Below are 21,976 nucleotides of genomic sequence, written 5' to 3' on the forward strand. Positions count from 1 at the left end.
TCTGAACTGTCAGACATACAAACCAAAACAGAGACCACGAGTGAAGAGCAGAGCTAAAGCCTCCAGCTGCAAAGATATTATTCCATGTACCTAGATGAAAAGTTTGGAGCAGATCTAAGTGCTCGGTCTGGTGGCAGGAGAATCAGCGGTGTGCTTGTGATCTGCCAGCTGGTTCCTCCCCGCTGAAAGTCTCCACAGACACTTCTTTGCTGCGTAAATGCAGCAGTAACCACAGCCCGAGGCATTCCTGCTGGTGGCAGGGGATAAAATAATACAGATCCACTCGGCTTTCCAGTATCTGACAATATCTCCGAGGGGGCAGTAACTTGTCGAAGCGTGCCAGGCACGAGCCTTGCTTGTTTCCAAGGGCTGTAACACACACGGGTCACCCAGCCCTTCTTGCCAGCCCAACAGGAGCTCGCTCACCTGCGTGGGATCAAATTCAGGAGGCAGCAGGTAATGCACCTGGAGGAAGGAACTGTGACTGAGATGGCCACGCCTGCACTGAAGACTGAAAACCAAACGAAACCCCTCAGTCAGAATAATCGCTATCAAAAACTAAAGAGCAGCATTCCGTGCTCTGCTGGGGCAGCGCGTTGCCAGGACCTGGCTTACTGGAGCCTGGAGAGCAGCTCATCTGCTTTCCACCTGTTGTGCTGCACAGGGAAAATACATTCTCCTGGGGAGAGGAATCCCAGAAGTTCCTCCTTGCGCTGGAAACGATCACTCTTTTCTTGTTTTCCAGATTTCTCCTTGTTTTGTCTGCAAGTTGTTGCACGCCTTTACTGGAGCACGGCACAGGTAGGAAATTCCTTGTAAGCCTCGGCTGAGCACTGCTGAGCATCTGTTGACTGGGAGCTGAAGAAACCGGGTTAGAGTTTTCTAAATTGAGACCAACCGTGTATCTGGGCAAGCATTTTTTTCTGGAGCTTCCCAAGGCAATAATCCTGTTTGCCCTTACTTGCTTCAGCCCGCTGTCAGCACCTCTAGAGAGCTCTCCTTTCCTCTTGCTGGGGTATGTTTTCTTCCTCTCCATTATTTTATTCCAAGGGATCCTTCCTGACTTCTGCTTTGCTTTGTTCCCCACAGCTACGTTCTCCAGCTCGTGGTCTGTGGATGAGTTCCCGTCTCTTTGCCCGGGCACGTTGTTCTGTACAAAGAGGTGGCAAACCTGAGGCTGCCTCTGTTGTGATGGTGTCACATTTTTAAACGCTGCAGTGCTCCTCCTGATGGCCTTCCTCAGAGGAGTTAGCAGAGACGTTTCCTGCGGTACGGGGCAGTGTTTCTTCTGGCTCTCCCCAAGACACTGAGTGTTAGCACAGCACATACAGGGATGGGCAGCACAGCTCTGCGCTCCCGGAACAGATCTCACCTCCTGCACAGTATTTTCTCTGCCACACACCACTTGAGCAACGGGGCTGACTCCAGAAGCTGTGCTGAGGTCCTTCCCAGGTGTCCCGTCCCCAGTGGGCTGGCTCCCCACGGGCAGGGCTCCGTGCTGAGACGGACCCAAGGAGCTGCAACCCCTCCTGCCTCGGCAGCACGGCCAGTGCTTGGTCTCCTGATGTGAGGCACAGCCCTGGCATGTGCCAGGGGAGGTCTGAGAAGAGTCATCCACCATCCGAGGGGGGGCTCTGGCACTGGAGATGAATGTCTGCAGCTCAGCTAAGGCACTAGGGAGCTTCAGGGAGCCTAATTCTTCACACAGCTTCAGGTGCTGATCGCTCAGCTGAGCCGGCAGCGACTCCAGGCTCTCCTTCAGCTGCTGGACACTGGATTTCACATCTGAGATCTCCACATCTTTCTGGAGAAGCAGGGAGCAGAGCAGAAGCAGTAAACAACACGTTCAAAGGTACAATAACAGGACTCACAGAAGAAGCTTTTGGTTCTATGCATCGGTTAGATGCCTTACATTGGGTATTGGCCCAAAGATTAGCAATTTGTGTCCCCCTGTGCAATACGCATCTCAGACTGTCCCACAACAATGGGAACTTTGGGACTGGGGGACTTGGGTTGCCCTCTCAAGTGCTGGCACATCACATCCTTGCCAAAAGCAATTCCTCCAGCAGGGTCTTTGAAAAAACCACACCACTCTGGGAGGTCTGGAGTTCGCTCTTTTGTCTCTGCCTCCCACTTGTTCTTTCCTGGCCTCTTTTCTCCTCCCTCTGGGAAGCCAAAGGAAGGAGGCACTGCACTTCTGCGAGGTGCCCTCCCTTCGCAGGCATCAACTCCTCCAGCAAAGGCATGTGCCAGTGTGAGAAAGCCGTGCTTCATCATACGCCTGCCACGACAGGGCACTGTTGGGCTCCCTCCTTACTGACCAGGATTTCATCAGAGCTTAGAGCGCTGTGAACAGGCTCTTGGGTAAGCATCAGTCAGTAGCTGGCCTAGAATTAGCATTTTAATGTCTTTCCCTCTTCATTATAATAGGAGCAGTCTACTTTATAATCCTCTATCCGAAGACAATTTAATATTCAGTTAATATTTTGAAGAAATTGGAGAAATTCAGACAGAAGATTCAGAATAAAAGATTAATTTCTCCACTTACGGCTGCAAGTCTCCTCTCCATCTCCAGCAGCGCCTGCTCCATTTGGCTTTTATCTGCCAGGGCTTTCAGCACCAAGTCACTGTGACTTTGAAGAGCATCTTGCACTAAACAGGCAAATCAATAAAAAACACATTTGGCCTTTCATTTGTAAATGTGAATAAAGTACTATCAATACCATTGCTACTTCCTCCACGGCTTGGCATGAAATACTTCACTGTGCTGCGCAACCAGAGCGATTCGCCAGCTGAGATCTCCCCAAGCACCAAGCGATGAACAATAGGGTGCATGTTTAATGCAAAGCACTTGAAATTTATAAGATGCTGAGTGCAGGCCAAACCTCATTTACTGTGTTCTATTAATATGGCAGCCAGAGATGAAAGGCTACGCGAAGCTGGGGAACTTGGTTGGTTCAAGGCAAGGAAGGACGAGGCTTCATTGTCTGTGAACTGTGCTGGGACAGGGACCCACGTGGGACTGGCTCAGCCCCGTGTAACTGACCCTCTTCTGTGGCCAGCTGATGGTAGATGGGAGCTTGAAAGTGTGACAGGAGTCACAGTGCAACTGGTACACGATTTTGTCAGACAATTCAGCAATAATGTTACCCTCCCGTGTAGCTGCAGTTATTCTTACTGTAACCACTCCTGTGGCTAACACACCACATCGTGGGAGCCCAGTTTGCAGCTTACAAGGAGGTGACAAACCCTGAGCAATCGTACAGCCTTCCTCTGAAGCCATACACCATGTAGCACAGAGAGACGTTCTCTAGACACACCTGGCCTTCCCTTTGGACAGCACAGGGAGGTGTGTGCGGATGATGAGGCTGGGCAGGAACGTTTGCGGGTTGTAACAGAACAGGATGCAAAGCGCTCCTGCAAAAACAACACCTTCCCAAGCCAACTGGCCGGGAGAACTGAAACTCTGCAGTCCTGGACTGCCACTGGGTGCCTGAGAGAGATCCGTGCAAAGCCCGTGCTCCAACAAGTGGCTACAAGAGCTCTGCAATTAATTAATCCTCTTTTTCTCCAAATCCAACATGTTTGATTGACTTTGGTGTCTGCGGCGATAAGAGCCCAGCTGAAGCTGTTCCTGCACGTGGAGCATTTATCTCAGCTCCTCAGGGTGGCTCTTCTCACCCCAGAGAGGCGTGCTCACACGCTGCAGAGCTGCAGAGAGCTCAGGATCTCTTCCCCTCCTGCCCAGCTATTTTCATTAAGCTTGCAGGGACTTAATTATCTCGGTGAGCTCTGCCCTTCTGTCAAACTCTTGATGGAATTGGCCAAAGAGTTAAAAACTATTAGGGAGAGACAGACAGAAAGTACTTGTATAAGCTTTGGTTCTGTAAAAAAAAAATAAAAATCAGGGACGTTTTTGAAAGGTACATTTGGGAAAGAAGAAAAGGAAGAGATCTGAGCAATTATGGGCTTACTAGTTTGTTCTCATATTGTCCAAGGTTTTAGGCAAGACCTTAAAGGAAAGAGTAATCAAAGATAGGAAGGAAAATGGAATAAAACGGAACAAGACTTTATAAAAGGCAGATTGTGCCTGACTAATGTAATACCCTGTGATAAGATAGGTGACTTTTTAGACAAAGGCAATGCAGTGCCTTTGTGTAGACTCAAACAAAGCTTTTCATCATATAATATGAAAAAAGATGAGAAAAATTGTGAGGGGCACAAAGCCTCAACTAAAGGGAAAAACTCAGCTATTGAGAGGGGAGAGAGGAGGGGAAAACACAGCTCTGGGAGTACTGCTCGTGGGCCAGTCCTGCCTAAATCTGCCGTGGTGACTGGGTGCAGGAGCCAGAAGGGCACTCAGGCAGCTAGCAGGTGGCACAAAGCGGTGTGCCAGCCCCGGGGGCCGCAGACCAGGTGAGTTTTGGCAGGGCAGCGTGTGGAGGGGCACAAGCTCTGGCTGCCGGGAGCTTCTGTGCAAGCATGGCACGGCTGGAAGCCTGTGCACAATCCTGGCCATCTACGCGCAAAGAAAAATAGACCGAACTGGGACACGTGCGGAGAAAAGCTACTAGATAATTAAGTGCTTAGATGATAATCTCCTCTTATGAAAGGAGATTGAAAGCGTTGGGCTTATTCAGCCACACGTAACGGGAGTCCGGTGCTGCAGCGGGGCCGGTGCTCCAGGGACTGGTGGCTTGTGAGAGCTCCTTCCTACATGCTGGGGGTTAGTTTATATTCTCTTCTCTTCCTCCAAAGCAGTGGTGCTTGGGCACAGAGCACTCCACTGTCCTCTGGGAGGAGGAACCCTGCGGCTGCTCTGGCCGTGCATCTTCCTCCCAGGCCTTGGGTTAACGTGCTGCCAGGACGGGGCTTGGGGGGAGCCTCTGCACCTCCTCAGCACGGCCATCACCTTGCTCTCCACAGAGCAAGGCTTATTTCTGAGGATTACCTGCACATATTTAACTAATAAGCAATCTGGTCCTGCAGGCAATTCAGTTGCCCCTGCTTGCTCTCTCTTGCAGACTTTAAGCTTCTGCTCTTTTGTCCTGACAGACGTTGATGTTTTCAATACATCCGTGGGGGAAAGTTGTGACTTGCAGGATGGGTTCGTAATGGTGGGGTGAATGTTTCCGCGGGCCCTCGCAGACTTTGCATCTCCCTGCTTAGACCTGAGGGGTACCTGCAGTCAGAGAGCAGGTTTTGGGGAGGCTGCCAGCCCCTCCAGGCCCGCAGTCCTACCAGGACGAAAGCAGCAGCGACTGAAGCAGGGAACTCCCTCACGTCACGTCAGCGTGTTCCAGCTGTATGCAGCGAGGATACAGGAAGGCTTACCTCCACTCGCTGCTCTTCCCCGTACGCTACATTTTAATTCGGAATTATTTTTAAAACTTTCTGATTTCCCTAGCCTGTCTGTTCTTCTCCAACATGGTATCCTCGGTCTATAAATAGCACTGCATCCACTGGGCTTGTGATCTGCGTATACGTTTGACTCAGCACAGCGTGCTGCAGGCAAGCTCCCAACAGCCAGCCTTTTGGATGTGCCTCATTTGTACGTGTAGGAGTATTCTGCAGGCAAAAAAAAAAAAACAACACCTCGGTACAGAGGAGAGGCACTCTCCTTCCCTCTCTGGCTTCCACACCAAGAAGTGTTCAGACTTGTCAAACATTATTAAACAAAACAAAAACAGGGGTTGATCTAGACTGAAAAAAAAAGGCGTTGAGATGGCCGAGCCAGATCAGATCAAGGACCCTGTTAGTCAAATCTCTTGTCTTTAAAATGATCAAGAACAGCTGCTTCAGAGAAAGTTTTCTTCAAACAAACCCTGCAGCAGATAGTTATTGAACAGCTCAATCATAGAGGAAAAATCTTTACTCGGTTAACGGGTGGATTATGCACGGGCTTGTGCCTCTCTTCTAAGGTATTTTAGCCTAAACAAAACAGTTTTTTACAACCTGGAACATCGCAATGCTTGGATTTGCTGTACCATTGTCTTTGACTGCCACTGGCTTACAGTAATAACATGAGGAATGTGAAATCTGTCAGGAGAGCAATCACCGCGGGCTCTCTGGGTAGGTCCTGGTGGCCCACCGAGCGAGCCCACCCTGCCGCCCGGTGCTGCAGAGCCTTCCCAGCAAATCCGCCTGCTCTGGGGTGCAGCTGCACTCCCAACAGCTGAAAATTACAGGCTGAGCAGCCGCAGGAGGGAGTGTCGGTCTCCAGCCTAGGAATATTAAACACCAACTGCTTCTGATGCCTATCTATCGTTGTCTCTGCCATTCATCCTTAGGTTGGAATGACAGCACGGAGGCTTTAAATAACACCCTGGGGGGAGGTTGGTTCCCCCGTGCCATGGTGCAGTAGGGGACATGGGAGGTGGTATAAACCCGGTGAGACACGAGCAGCAATAACAGCTGAGGAGCTCAGCAGAGCACCGAGCTTCCTCCATAGGCAGTCACAGAGCTGCAGACATTTAGAGTGTCACAGCTGCATCCTGCAGGCGTACCCGGAGCGCTCGGCTGCCAGGTTTGTGCCTGCTTAGGCTGGGTCCCCTTCCACTGCACAGGAGACATCTCCAGCAGCAGCCTATGGGGTAGGCAGCCCCTGACCTCTGCTTGCTTCACAGCAGATTGCTGTCCTGTGGCCTGAAGTCCTGAGGTGTCGGGGGTCAGCATTTACCGAGACAGTTACACGTCCTCCTGACATCCACGCCAAGGCCGTGCTGGAGCCTGGTGAAGTTCCTCACCTCAGCAACTTTCACTGCTGGTCACTGCATGGCTAGCTAGCAGCTATATGGGAAAGGTGTTTCTTTTAGCAGTCTTCAATCTTTTCACTTTTCAGTCGATACAAATGCAGAACGTAAGGGGGCTGCCTGGGTGTCACAGCCCAGACCACACTGCTCACAGTAAGCACGGTCAGATCGCACCAGTACAAGCACAGCAAATTCCCCTGGAAACCTTGCCAGCAACTACTGGGCCTGGGGAATCTCCAAGCGAGTCATGTTTGAAAACTGCCCATCAAACACCGGATTTTGTCAGAGAACTGCATCAGCTCGTACCTCTGTTAGGGAAACATTGCACATTTTTTTACCACCACTGCTGGTAGAGGACTGTTTGTGGTATGCTTGCCGGGAATATGCTCCTCATTTGCGATGAAGTGTTGCGGAGGACATGGCTGTTGTGAGCTGTCACAGCTGGAACTGCCAGATACCAGAGAAGCAAAGCAGTTCGGAGAGGGCTGAGCTGTGAAAATCAGGATTTGTATAAAAAAAAAAAAAAGAAAGCTTTGATATAAATGTGGGTATATAAATGAAAATGAGGATAATAAAAAAATAAATGAGTTACAGGAGATGAAAACAGGAAGAGTGAGCAAATGGTGAGCTGGCAAGTCAGCCAGAGAAACTCTACATAAAAGTGGAAGAGCAGAGGAGACATGGTCTGCTTGCTTCTTTACATCCCTGTGCACAGCACACTGAGATGTGGGCAAGGAAGAGAGCAGCTGTGCCTCTGTGGAACCTGCTCAGGCAAATGTTCTCTCATCACCAGTGCCAGACACAGCTCTGTGTGCCTGCACATATGGACAGGCGCTCAGAAGAGAACATTTTTTATCTTATTGCACAGAGCATGCCAGCCCAACAGCACTTGGAAATGCTTTGGAAATATATTTTGAAAAATATTTTCTGTTTTGTGTGTAGACTCTGCCAAATGTACTTGCTACCTGCTGCTATAAAGGAGGCCTGTGAGACTCCTTACTTGCTCCTAATGAAGACGGACTTGATTTGAAGTTATACCTTTCTTTACTTTGCAGAGCTCTTTGAATGTCCTGGTGAACGACTTCTGTCTCTGAAGAGAGCCTCACCATCTTCTGCATTCATCTTCTGCACGTCAAATCCCCCACTACCAACGATTTAACATCTCCACCTTGTCACCTACATCCCACGGTGCTGTATCATCAACCACCGGTATTCAGTGCTTTATTGGCTCTGAATTTAGTTCTTTATCACCTGAATTTAGGAATTTTATACCAACGGAATTGCCTCAGTTGGGATCTTTTCAAGGCACTAGTGCAGGTATTTATGTGGTGGGAACTTAATTATCCATCACTGTGATACCAGTGAAACAGCAGTGTTTATCAGCAATTAACCAGTGACAGATGAACCTCCCAGAAATATAAAAAGAACAACATTGTGGAGCGTGTGATGGTTTTCATTATATATTCAACATTCTGCAGCATGATACATTACAGAAAGTGCCAATTTTTCTTTTCAATTGCTTTGAAAATCTAGCAGCAGGCACCTCTGGGAGGTTTCTCATTTCATTCAAGGCACATTTATTTAAAATGGTTATGGAGAAGAAACAGGACAGCTGAGCAAATGGTATGGAGGGAAGAGGGGGAATTATGAACAATAAATTTGATTTTCAATGCCATGACAACTACTTCTGTGCAAGAGGTATACAAATTTAGGCAAAGCCCTGCCTCAGAGTGGACAAGCTGAGGCAGTGAAGTAATTAGGAGATGGGCAAATGCATAATAAGAGGCTTTTTGTGCTGGCCAAAACAGACAGATTCTTGCTTACATTAAGGCCCCACCGAGAGCACTGGCCAAGCACAGCAAGGGAGTGTTCTTAGCAAAACATGATTGGTATTTCAAACGTACATGCTACCATGGCCTCGTGAAAAATGCACCAGACTCCATTCTTTTTGCCTGGGAAGGTCTGCAGTGACTTAAAGGGTATCTGTCAAAGCTGTACGTCATGGAAGCCACATTTTACTGCATGGTAAATATCCTAGTGCTTTTGGGAAGGTCTGTTACCATGCTCTCACAAGGTATAATGTGCACTTCTTGCGTGTTTTGAAGCTGGCTTCTTGTTCTTGCACAGAGCAGTGCAAGAACAGAGTCCTGACAGGGTGTTGATAAAAAATAATGGCAGCATTAAAAATTACTGTACTCTCAAAGGCTCAGATCTAAGCCAAATTAGAAACAATTTCTCTGAAGCACTTTCCCTCAATAAAGACTGCTACTAAAAGACTAGCCACTTCAGAGACAGAGCTGTTCAAAAGTATTTTACATTATTGGCTTTTCTGGGAGGTCACCCTTTCATCACGGTAAAAGTGCATCTCATTACTTGCTTCTTACCTAGGAAGAGCAGTACCAATTTTGCTCATACGTAAAATGCAATCACTTCAAGCATTACGGGGAGATGGAAAACTTCAAGCTAACATGAATATCTGAGAATGCCTTAAAAACTGAAAGTAGACATTCAGGATTTAAATATCTATCTCATTTTTACTGTGTATTCCATTAGTGTACCAGATACAGTCTAAAAATGCTCATACCCTGGGCAGAACACAAAACCAAAGAGATGCATCTGTCTATACGTGCATGGTGTCTAACCATGCCACGCTTAAGTTCTTTGACATGAGAGCAGAGACAAGGTAAATATAACATAACAAGAATAGAAAAGCAAAGGCCATACTGTGAATAGGTCTTATTTTGCTCTTCTCCCTTATGAGTAGCAGCTGTGAGTGGCATGGCTTGCATAGTTCACCCCAGCTTGGAGACAACACGCGGACATTCAGCAGTTTGACTGTGCCCTCTGCTGTTAACAGCAGTACAGAAAGGACTCACGTGTCTTGGAAATGGTTTCTAGATGAACCACAATGGATTTGTTCCTTGAATTGAACATTTCTTCAAATTTGTCCAAGCACGCTTGCAGCTGCAAATGTGAAGGAAAATGAAAAAATTAATATGTTGTCTTTTATTTGTGTGCAAAAACACTGCCCTAAGTCCCACAGAACAATGACTGCAACTCATTGCTGCAATAACCTGAAAATGGACATTTATCTGTCACTTGGAAGAGTTTGTCCATCCATTGGTTGCAATCCCAAAGGAGATATGGAATGGCTCAAATGGCTCATAAAGTATTGCAGAAATCTTAAATCATTTTGCAATAGAGATATTAATCTCTAAAAAAGCATCAATAGCAACATTATTCTAATTATTTATTAAAAGTTATGGGGAGAAGAGACCTTCGTCTTCAGACAGTGAGATACATTTCATTTACTTGTTCTTGAGAGCAAGCCACTTTCTTTGGGCAAGAGGAAAGAAGTTGTATTTGCAGACAGTCAAAGGCTGTTCTTGCTCCCAAGCCCCAGAGACATTCCATTGCTGACTCTGAGACAGGGCCCTAAAGCCTGTGACCCTAAGGACTGGCCACAAAGAGGACAGCATGTGAAAAAAAAATATTGACAATTGTTGGTCTACAGTATGTAAGTGTTCAAGACAAACAGTCTACCAATTCAAACATCAGCACAGAAAATGAGAGCAGGTGAATGTTCTGCAGCATTTATAATTCTTCCTTGTTCTGGGCTCTGAATTTGAAGTAACTTACCCCTTGAAGCCTGTCGTTGATACTGGAAATAAAGGTGCTTAAGACCTCTCTAAAATGAAAAAGAAAAAAACAAAACAACACAGAAGGAATAAAATAGACATGTAACGTTACTGAAGTAGTTAGAAACTGAAAAGATCAGAGTAAAAGTGAGACATGAAATACTGCAAGGCATAGTGCGGTGCACAGTGTAAACACAGAAATGTGCTTACTTCAGCAGACATAACCCTTTGAAGTCACATTACTTGTTTTAGGAAAGCACAGATTCTGCTAGGTAGAGTAAGAAATATATAAATATTTGTGTGCGTACACACATACAGACATGCACATATATCACACAGGGGTATATACATATTTTTTTTAACTCTCCCAGTTTTGGCGTAGCATTTCTGCCTCTCCCAGAAGTTTCCGAAGGCATTTACACAACTGCCTGTTAGCTGCTGGGGTGTTACCGCTGCACTATCTGCTCCGGAAGAACCCAGCCGTGGTGGAGGTGACGTGCCAGTTGCTGAGATACATGAGTATTATATTTGGACTAAAATAACTGTGGGAAAAACAGGGAAAAAAACTGCGGCATCAACAAAGCCCAAGCCAGGAAGAACAAATACTGCAAATCCTTTTCTCCCGAGATTATGCCTGTGGTTTCTGTTATCCACCCTTTTGAGTTGAGCGAGCCTATCAGGAACCAGGCTATATTCATGATTAACCTATCAAACAAAAATGCTAGGACTGTTGCTAAGCAAAGCGATAACCTATTTCCTCTCTGAAGATTCGGGTCATTTTAAATTGATCATTTAGTAATCCAAACTGCAACAAACAGAAAGGTGGAGGCCAGGTAGAGGCTAATGCTGAGAATTAGGCAGGGCTTCTGAAATATTCCTAGCCTTAGGAGAGGAAGATGTTCATTCTAATAGTCAAATTTGTGGGGGATATAAATGGATAAATTACACATTTATCTCTGTAAAGATAATATAGTTATTTATATAAACATGCTTCTAATCTGGGAGTGCATCTGGAGCGCAGAAAGAAGCATAATTAATATAAAGAAGAAATAAAGGATAATTAAGAGTTCTGACTAAACATTTAAAACTGTGTGTCCATTCCTCATAATTCACTTACAAAAATCTTCCTCTTCTCTAATAGGCACCAGAGCATCAGATTTTGCATTATCAGAAGCATAGTGCCCATTGCAAACGAGAAAGAGATACACAGTCTGATCTGATTAAAGGCTTTTAACAAAAATGTGTTTCACTTTGGATGTTACATTACAAAATGTACAGAGCTAAGAATTATTTATAGGTGCACTGGGGAGCTTGCCATCTTTCATTTTTGAGATTGAAACTCTTAGCTTAATCCTTAAAGTCCTAGAGGACCTACAGGTACATTTAATTCTTAACGTCTGACAAAGAGCTCATTAGCAAATTATACTTGCCTGTTCCCAAAAACACACATACAAAAATCCTCTATATCAGAAAAAATTATAGAGATAGGTACAGGTTTATAACACTGTAATCACTGCATCTTCCTCTGCACAGAAGTATGCTTGGCAATCTCCTTACCTGTCCTAAATGTAAATGTCATCCTAGGAGTCCCTTTTATACAGTCTATAAAATTTTGAGAAATATGGACTTTCACAAAGGAAAACAAACAAACAAATAAACAACAAAACCCTTGCTGATCAGATAAAGAAGGCAAAGGTAAATTCAGGATATAGTTTTGTTGTTCCTTCTGGCTTATGGCTGAAAGCATTACATAACTCTCATCGCAAGTAAACCTTATTCTCTCATCTTGTGACTCTTTCCAATCAGAGATTATCTAAAATCTGAAAGGACACTTTACTTGGAGAAATCTGCAGCTACGTCATGTGTGACTTTTAAGAGGAGAAGGAGGAGCTGCAGGGAGTGATAACAGATTTCACAGGAAGAACTTGTAATGGATGTCTACATACCGATCATATTTGTCCTTTATTTTGTTCTTATTCACTTCAAAATTTTCCAGGACACTTTTCCCTCTTCCTGCACAAAAATTAAGCAAGCCTTTTTCTCTTGTGTCTTCATCAAATAACTGTGGTTTCGTTTGGTATTTAGTGAAAATACTGGGCTCGCTCTGTTGCACAAAAGAAAGGAAAATGTTGAAGTATAAAAATAATCAGAACATTAATTATCAAAAACTATTTCTGTACCAAGTGCTTTGCAGACAGAGGGTTCACAGTGATTGGACGTGACAGATTAGATCGGGTGAGGAGATTAAGAATTTGACGAGATTATTGTTCACTTAGTGTGCCTAGTTTGATCGGCTCCCTGTGGAACTGAAACTCAGACTGAATTTCTTCAGACTCAAGGCTTTTCCATCATCCTGACTGTTTTCAGTTGGTTGCAATCATCAGTTGCACAACACAGAGACTATAAAACAATTTCAGGGTGCTCTCTGTACATTAATCTAAAGGAAACCCTATTGAATTTCCTTTTGGGTGACATCATTTGCTGCCAAGCAGCAACATCGTCGGGCTGTAGCTGTTTTTCACATGCTCCAATATACATTTCAGAACAAGAAGATAACATTAGTATGAAAGCAGTGAAGACCTTCTTCATTCTACACACTTTCCAGACACTTTGTGACCAAAATAGAAATGCCTTTTCCTTAAAACATAAGAAAAGGCAAATTTTGTTAAATTGTTTTCTTTCATCCTGAACAGTGAGTTTTCTTTCCTGCATCTGATGAAAAGCCACACATTTAAAGGACAAGATCTTCAGCAAAACGCAGGGGACAACAGACAGGATCTGGAACTGAATGGCTGCCTAGGGCCACGGAGCTGGCATGACTGCTCTTTCCTGATCTTTGCTCTGAGGTGTCTTTATTTGGATCTGCTGGTATCTGCTCGTGGTGCAGGAACTATTTTAGTGAGACTGGCAACATCAGAGGCCACGTGCTGTAGGAGAAAGATTTTGAGCTTAGAAGCTCTTCGTCTAAAGTCATTTAAGCATCTACCATAACAACAATATAGCAAGGTAACTTGCAGGAAATGGAATTAAATGCCGAATACCTGTCATTCTTGCAGAAAGCTAATAAAGAGAAACACAGTATTGTTCAAAGAGGGAATAGATGAAATATTCTATCTTAGCTAGCTGGTGTAAAGACATTAGATTGAGACCAATTTCACATTATGTTAGTTATTAAAAATTGTGATCAAAGAAAATATCCCAATAATAGTCATATAAATAAGTTTTTTCACCAACCAGGCTGCTATTTTGTCTAGTTACGGTAAGTATGTACTCCTCTTATTGTATCAGAAAGTAACTTGATTTCAGCAGGCTCAGCCAATTTTACCACCTGTTTTCAGTATTTTCCATTAATTTAGATGGTGGCTGTGTGTGTGCAGGGCTGCACGGGGGAGCAAGACTCACGTCCTGGGAGTTGTGCTGTCCCAGCTGCGTGCCCAGCTCCAGCGGTGCCGCTGCCGACTGCACGTTCTCCGGGCAGAACTGGGAGCCAAAGAGCAGCTGAGAATCACTCAGACTCGAGTAGTCGCTGGGAGCATTGCTCCGGACGGAAAACTTGTTAGGCCTGAAACAGGACAGAGTGCGTTGTGAGTGAATCTTTCTTTTCCCTGAGTGCCACCCAAATGAACCCTTCCCAGCTGGGCTTGACTTCGTGCTATGTTCCTCTCTTTCTGTTCCCTTTCACAGACACAGCTGCTGCCAGTTTGCCCCCCAGGACTGCGGTACGATGCCAGGTTCCCCCAGGTGAAGGTTTCCCACTGGCTGTACTGCTTTTTGTTCTGTCAGAGCCTGCCTTCAATTTTATTTTTTTTTGCTGGCAAAGACAGAGACTTCTTCATTTTTCGTATTCCATTGCTCCATGTTTACAAGGTTGGATGAACTGCTTAGGCTAGGTCCAAATGTAAGAAATGCTGGCCCAGGCTTATTCTCCCCAAATTAAGCTACCAAATTGCAAGAGGTGTGTTGCTGCCTTTGGTGCTGTTTCTCAGTATCAACAGATGAAATCCTTTCTTCCACCTCATCCACCTGTGCCACTGTACAAAGCCTTACCCCAGCCCTCCCACAGGAACAAAAATCTCACCATGTAACAATTCCTAAAAAGGGTCAAGGAAGAAACAAACTGAATTAATTAAAATCTAAAGGTTTACTAATAAATCACAAGGACTTTCTCCTGATCAAGCCTGGCAAAACAGTGATAAATGGAACGGAATTAGAGATCAAAATTAATGAAGGAGACTCTTAGGCAGACTCTTCCATAACAAATCATGTAACTAAAGTAAAAAAGAGCAGGAGACTAATTCGTGTGTCTAACAAAAGATGATCACCCCAACATTTATTAGCAGTGACGTGTTCGGTTTAATCCCCACTTTTGGAAGGAGCCCAAACACCATACACACAAAAGGGAGAGGGTTTAGTGGGAGCATTTGAACTGCTCAGCCTCCCTCTTCTTCACAGAGCGGTGTCAGTGACAATATCATATTAATACTTCTGGCTTTGAGCTCACCGAGTACACTGAGCTGCGGTCAAAAATAGACAGATGAGGTATGGGTTTGTGGATCCTCAAAAAGCCTGATAAATCTGCCTGAATTCAAAACCTCCCTTGATCTTTCCGTGGGCCCCAAATCTACCAAAAGAGAAATCTGAACGTAACTTTCACTTGCACGGCTTCCTGTTTCCACCCCAGCTACGCTTTGTACAAAAGAACTCACTTTATATCTGCAGCCCGCAGCATGTCAGGAAGAGACGTGAGCACGCGGGCTGCCACCACCCCACGTGGGCAGCACCCCGGCCTGCAGTGTGGGTATCACATCTGCACTGGTTTTCTAAACATGACAGTCTTTTAGGCAAGAAAGCTCCCTCTTAGCTCGAGGAAGGGTTTTTACACTCCCCAAGTGCTTCCTGCCAACGCACGGCTCCATGACCCCCTTGGACAGCGCCCGGTGCTCCTGGTGGATGCCACATCCCTGCTGGATGCTCGGTCCCCTCACGGCACCTGACGGCTGAGCGCCAGGCTGAACGCAAGGAGCTGCAGCTCAGAGGTCTCTGCGAGGTCTGGGTGACTTCCCCGCCTCTCTCTGCACTGACACCATGACCAAAGAAGGCTGTAGACGGCTCTGGAGCCTCATTTTTCTGTCTGAAGTCCTCTCTTGGTGGTTAGTTTAGGAATGATGGCACTTCTGCAAACTATGGGGGGAGACGAACCAGATGTCTCTTTGAGCACATTCCTTCCCAGATTTCTTTCTCCCTTGCTAAACGCTGCTGGCAGTTAATTTGCTAACAAAGCCATCTGGACGAGGCATCAGCCTGGCCACGCTTGGGCCAGGCCTTCCCGTGACGGTGAGATCAGACAACCACGGCTCTCCAGCCACCTGACCGTTTCCTTCAGGGTGCTGGGCTTCACGGGTGCGTGACCTGTCCTAAATATAAACCCTTCCTTATGAACAGCGAGGAAGCATTTTAGAGATTCAATCCCGGTTAGAAGTCCCTCCTAGGTGATGCAATAGTTTATCTCAGGAGAACTCTTAGCTTTCTGCTAAAACGAGCCGTTCCCTGAGTCATCCACGCATTTGTGCCAAGAGTGCTCCTATGCTGTTTGCACTACTGGATGCACTCAGAGCAAAAAAAAAAGATGTAGGTATGTAAGACAAGCGCCATCACAAGGTCCTGTCAGCTCCAAAAGCGCTAAATGATACTCTGCCAACCATGGAATGGATTCTTTTTCCCACCTAATTAAATGCAAGGTATTGTAATATTGGCAGCTCCGACACTTTCTGTAATATGAGCGTGACCTCAAAAATCTGCAGCCCTCTGCATATCTGGGGAGTCAGCTAGCTCGTTGCGGTCTCAGTTTCCCTGTTGTCAGTGTGAATACCCCTCCCCCGGACAAGTTGGATCTTTGTGGAGCTTCTTGCATTTTTCCCAGTTCCAATCAGTTCCAATCATGCAAATACTATCACCAGATGTGAACATATCACCTTTAGGCTAAAGGGCCTGCCTTGCCCCCAAATAGCTGTCAGATATAACACTCCCAGAGAAATACAGCACGCAATAAATCCCCTCTTCTTGCGTTCCTAGATGTTCCTAGGTGCATCAACACACTAAAACACGTAACTGTAGTGTCATAGGCCTTATTGGTCTGTAAAAACAATTTTCACTCGGCTGTGTGGATCCACCTTTATGTGCCAACACCAAGCTCCAAGAGTCGGTTGGAAAAGCAATATGAGTCTCCTACAATTTCCAAAATAACATCCATTGGTGGTGCTGCTGTGATTTTATTTAGTTCCATCATCCTCCCTGAACCTGTGCCAACATCCCTCCTTTTCTGAAGCTCTGTGGGTGAAGCTCACTTACACCTTCCTGACATATTTCTTCAAAGTGCAGCAAAGCTTCTTTCCCAAGAAGAAATCTTCTTCTCCTGGTAGCAATCTTGAGCTGTATCAGTGCGATAAAGTTCCTCTTCTCTTGCTTGCTATCCAGAAAATCTCCTAGCCCTTCCTGCTCCTTCTCATTTAGTGACCAGGACTGCATCACAACAAATCCAACTGAAATGCTGGACGCTCCTTTTCATCTGCTCTTCCTCGTAGCTTTATTCTGTATGTATAGGAATTGTCTCTAGCTCTCCTGTGCTGCTCTCGTAGTTACTATTTGCAGTCTGTCAAGGTGTTCAGCAAACAAGCAAGGATCAGCATTCGCTTTGGGTATAGAGGAGAAACTTTAGCATCCAGGGGGCTTGGAGGAGTTCAAATGAAGGAGTTTTAGTTGCTACTGCAGCTTCCAGCCATTTACTTTGCTGGAAACAGCATCAGCATAACATTATTTTTCTGTTCCCTGTCCTCTGGAATTGAATGACCTGCTTGTTGCAAATCGTTCATTTCATTGTTGCATTTGTATCCTGTAAGGAATTTCTACAAACAGATTTTGGCACCAACCTTAATGTATTAACCACAACAGGGTCCCTATAGGTTTTTCAGTTCAGACACTGCCTCCAGTTTCCAGATTTCAGGCTCAAATTCCTTCCGCTCTTGTTTTAATTCCTCAAGGTCATTTTTACTTTCTATGAGCAACTCCATTATTCATTCCAACGTGATTCAATAGCACCCAGACATTCCTCACCTTGGAAACCGCATTAGCTCCTTTGTCCTGAGCAAGGAGCCAGTAGTCAGAGATTTCTGCGGCACAGCCTTGTTTACTTACACAAAATTTATCCCTGGCCACATTAGGAATCAGACATTTGGAGGTAATTTTTTGCCCCCCAGTCTGAAGCTGTCTTCCAGCCTCCGTGGCACACTCAGTTTCTGATTCCTCCAAGGCTCAGGGTTCTTACAGCTGCTCATTCATCGGCATTGTCTTGGCTGTCTCCATTTTCTGCTAATTCTGGGACCTTAAGGCGACTTCAGAATTTGTGGCTCTGCTATGTGGGATGGAAATTCGTGAAATAATGGATCAAGTAAGGCTGTTAAACTTGGAAGATGTTTCTCAACAGCAGAAATATGATGTAGAGAGCAATGGCCCAAGCAGGCCTCAGCTTACAGCATGCTTTTTGAACGCCTCTTTAATATTTTTATCATGTATTGGCCTTACATGCTCTCTGGCAGGCTTTCTGCTTCTGATGTCTCTGGAAATAGGTTTATTAGTAGTTTTTATGCCTCTAGCAAGTTACTGCTTTTCACATGAAACAAGAAAATTCTGGTAACTTCAATTTAAAATCATAATATATCATTTCCTATTTTTATATTTTTAATACTCTTTACTTTCTTAAAACACACCCTCTCATTTTCAATAGTCTTCTTTACCATGCCATTTAGCAGTGTCAGGCTGGTACCAGTCCATCTCCAGTTTGATCTGATAGCCTATAGGCATTAGTTCTATGCTTCAGTGTGACTCTGAATAATGAGGCTCTTCAGTATGAGGTCTAAATAATCTCTGTGCCTCAGGAAAACATTTAACCCCTTTGGCTGTCCCTTTACATTTATTTTAATGAGGCTTCGTACTTCTACGTCAGTATCTTTTTTTTGAAATTACACGTTTCTGTGGTGGATTTTCGGCTTTTGTTGCTCCTGCAGAGATGCTGAGTCCAGTTCATTATTGCCACTTTTACAGCAGCACCACAAAAGTAATATTCTGAACGAGGGTCTTATGCTCAGCTCGAGACCAAGGCAAGAAGCATTTCTTCCCTGGGAGTTCCCTGGCTGAGGCGGGTATTTATGGTGCTGAAAATCTAGTTTCAGCATCATGCCCCAGCGATGCTTACCCGGTCGATATAAAGCTAATTGAAGCATCATTGCTTTTGTGACCGCTATTCTCAGGTCCTCTGTGATCCTCCTCTGTGTTCCCTTCTGGCTGGGCAGTCAGCAGTACAGCTCTAATACGACATTTCCCCTAATTAGCTCTGGCATTTCAATCCACAAAAATTGTGTTGTTTGTCGATACACTTAAATTGACTCTAAGCTTTCTCCGCTGCATAGCTGTCACTTTATTGGCCTCACATCCTCCCACCTTCTTAAATAATTGGCACCCTGATATTACAGTGTCCAACTAGATAACTTTCCTTCCGATGAGTTTCTAAGATCTCTATTATGTCAATATTTGTACATTACAAACAGGCAAAACAGGGACTCTGGTTACCCCATCCTATTTCTCAGACTGCCAGCAGAAACAGAGAAGATTATGTGTGCTTGACAGACAGATTATGAATAAAACCCCAAGTCCCCAGTCTGCTGTGAGACGCAGACAGAAAGGAGTTACAAGAGGTGACGGTTCAGAGCAATCTCGGGCTTCTGCAGAAACTCTGTCATGACCTTATTACATCACTGGAGCTCTGCATTTCTTATGGACTTGGTGGCAGCTGCTCTCAAAAGTAACACCCTGCCTCAAACGTGCAAAGAACTAACACTGTGAGCTGTACCCTGCCAATACTATATGCTGATTTCATGTTTCAGCTTAGAAGCTCTCTTAAAGACAGTATTCTGCAGTTTATACATCATATCCTGCTGTAGTGAGAAAAGTATCTAGTAACAGGAGAAGAGAGCCGGGAGAAGTAATTAACACATCTTCCCCCCATCTCAAATACATGCACATACTCCTATGAATAACTTTTTTTTTTCCTTAGAAAAAGTTAATTTGCTGTCTGAGAACCCTCTCCTTCATCTTAATTCTTCCAAAAGCCCAGCTGCATTTTCAGTAATGTTTCATGACCTATTGGACCCTCTCAACTCACTTAAAAAAAACGTGGAGTGCTGAGGAGTAGGTGTTAAAATCTTGTCTGTATTTTTCTCCTGCATTAATAAAATAGTTAAAAGGGAAGATCTGGTAGCTGACAGGACACTTTGGAGGAGGAAGGAACCCAAACAATCCCCTTACAAACAGGCACCAATACTTCTTCTACTCATTTCCTTTGGTATTGCACAACTCCACAGAATGCTTTATACATATATAAATTACATACATATTATATATACACATACAGACATTCACAACTAAATTTCCCCAGTTCAGTCTCTGACCAGAATGAAAGTCGCAGGTTTCCAAACCACTGAGACATAACTTCTTAATTAAATTTAAAAATATATATTAAAAAATCTGCAGGTACCAAGACAATAGAATTATGCAATGCATGTTTATAAAGACTAAATCATGACAGATATAAACACACTTTTCTCTGAATTGGCTCCCCTTTGACCCTTGCATCTGTGCAAAACTCAATTAATTCATAGGTATATGACAAGCACTTTTATAACGGGAAAGGAAACTGCTATTATGCTTTCATTATCATCCATCATCATGGTAACATCAGGCCACATCAGAGACAGTATGACTAAAATCGTGAGTTTGAACAACAGTTAGTTATATAACTACCAGAGGATCAGACGACCAAATTCATCAATTAGCTTCCCCAGAATTAAACAAGAGATAAATCTGGCTCTGTTTTTTAGCCAAGTGATGCAAAGAGCATTACTCTGCTACATAAAAATGTAATATGTCTTAGCGTTTGCTCTCCAGATGTTTAATACAAGTAATATTTGTTGTTTCATTGTATATTATAGATGTGGAGACTTCTAGCTGCTCTTTGACTTCTGCTGGGAAAAAAAATCAGCCATGCATATCAATGCAGTATATGGAATAATTTTGGTTACATAATGTGTAATGATATTGCAAATTATGATTCATTTTATCTATCTTTTACACAAGGCAAGAAAGGAACATTTAACTTATCTAATTAGACATGTTGCATAAGATAGGCCATAGGACTTTCCTGAATAAATTCCGGCTTGAAGCACAGAATAGCTTTTAGCAGAACATCCAGTGATTTTTAAATTCCCTACAACGGTAAATCTATCACAGTGTTTAGTAGGCTGAGTATGCAAACACAAACAGAATCACAGAACAGGTTAATTAACCAACATTCACCAGACCAGGACTAACTGCAGATCAATTCTAGAGAGATTTCTTTTTGTTCCCTCAGCTGTCCCGTGCCCATGCCTCCCCCCATACTCCCACCCCTTCTTTGGCGTTACAGTGACAATGCAATTGCGGCAGAGTCTCCAGAAACAGTCTCTAGAAACAGAAAGCTACAACAAAATGGTGGCTTCTGCTTTTCCAGCACCTAGATCACCTCCTAGGTTATGTATCTTCAAAAGTTTCTGTCTCTCCCTACTCTAGACCAAGACAAGAGAACAGCCTTAAAATCACCAGAAAGTTGGGAAGCAGGGCAGGCAGAACGGCTGTTTCTATTAATCAACACATCCCATGTTTGAACCAAACCAAACCACATTTCACTGTATTGCACCATATTTGCAGAAGTGCCTCTTAGGGCAGGAAATACAACCTGCTGTTCCTCAGGATGCCTCTGTTTATAGAACTCACACCCAAGTAAATGGACCACTAAAATGTTTAATTTGTGTAAATGTTATTAAACAGCCAAAGTATTGATAATCTCAGGAATGTTTTACATTGGCAGTGCAAGACCTCCAAAATATGTTGTACCATAACCTGTCACATGTCAGGATGAGGTTCCTTGTATTTACAATTCCCTTACAATCTTAAGAGAGGCTGTTGTACTTAACAGGCTCTGTGGTATAAACTGTGCACACTGGGAATCACGCAGATCAAACACACATGACGTGCAGTTAGTGCATGTAGCAAGAAGGCACATTTTTGTATTTTTCTAAGGTAGGAAACTCTGAGCCAATGTGGAGAATGGAGAGCCCTTATCTGGAGACATATGAATGACCTCTGGAATGAACACACCATGAGTGTCAGGATACGTAAGCCGATGGGAAATTTCTGGCTTATCTGACCTCACTATACTGTCAAATACCACTTACATGCATTTTACTGCAAACTCACAGGGTAGTGACCCTGAGAAAAACACAGCCCATCCCGATGGCTCCAGTCTGATAAGCACGAAAATGGTGAAAACATACAGCACTTACCCAGAGGCTGTTGGAGTGCTGAGCATCTCCTTGATGTTCCAGACGTTAAAATTCATTTTTTCAAGATTGACTGTTAGAAAGGAAAAATACAAGAGCTGTCAATTGCAGGTGTCAGAATAAAACCACCCACAGGGCCACCAGCTGCACCCTGATGGTG

At 44.5% G+C, this 21,976-nt stretch overlaps 1 protein-coding gene across 1 annotated transcript; it reads right to left on the reverse strand.

Moving 5' to 3' along the window:
• Positions 1-532: 532 nt before the first annotated feature.
• Positions 533-21,875, reverse strand: IHO1 (interactor of HORMAD1 1; the record flags this gene model as incomplete). Its single annotated transcript, XM_084292677.1, has 7 exons — positions 533-1,804; positions 2,549-2,652; positions 9,629-9,716; positions 10,392-10,440; positions 12,337-12,494; positions 13,793-13,952; positions 21,820-21,875. The coding sequence occupies 7 exons, from the start codon at positions 21,873-21,875 to the stop codon at positions 533-535; spliced, it is 1,887 nt and encodes a 628-aa protein (XP_084148803.1).
• Between the last annotated feature and the right edge of the window lie 101 nt (positions 21,876-21,976).

This window comes from Netta rufina (genome assembly GCF_964035555.1).
Source record: "Netta rufina genome assembly, chromosome: 10".
Lineage (NCBI taxonomy): Eukaryota > Metazoa > Chordata > Aves > Anseriformes > Anatidae > Netta > Netta rufina.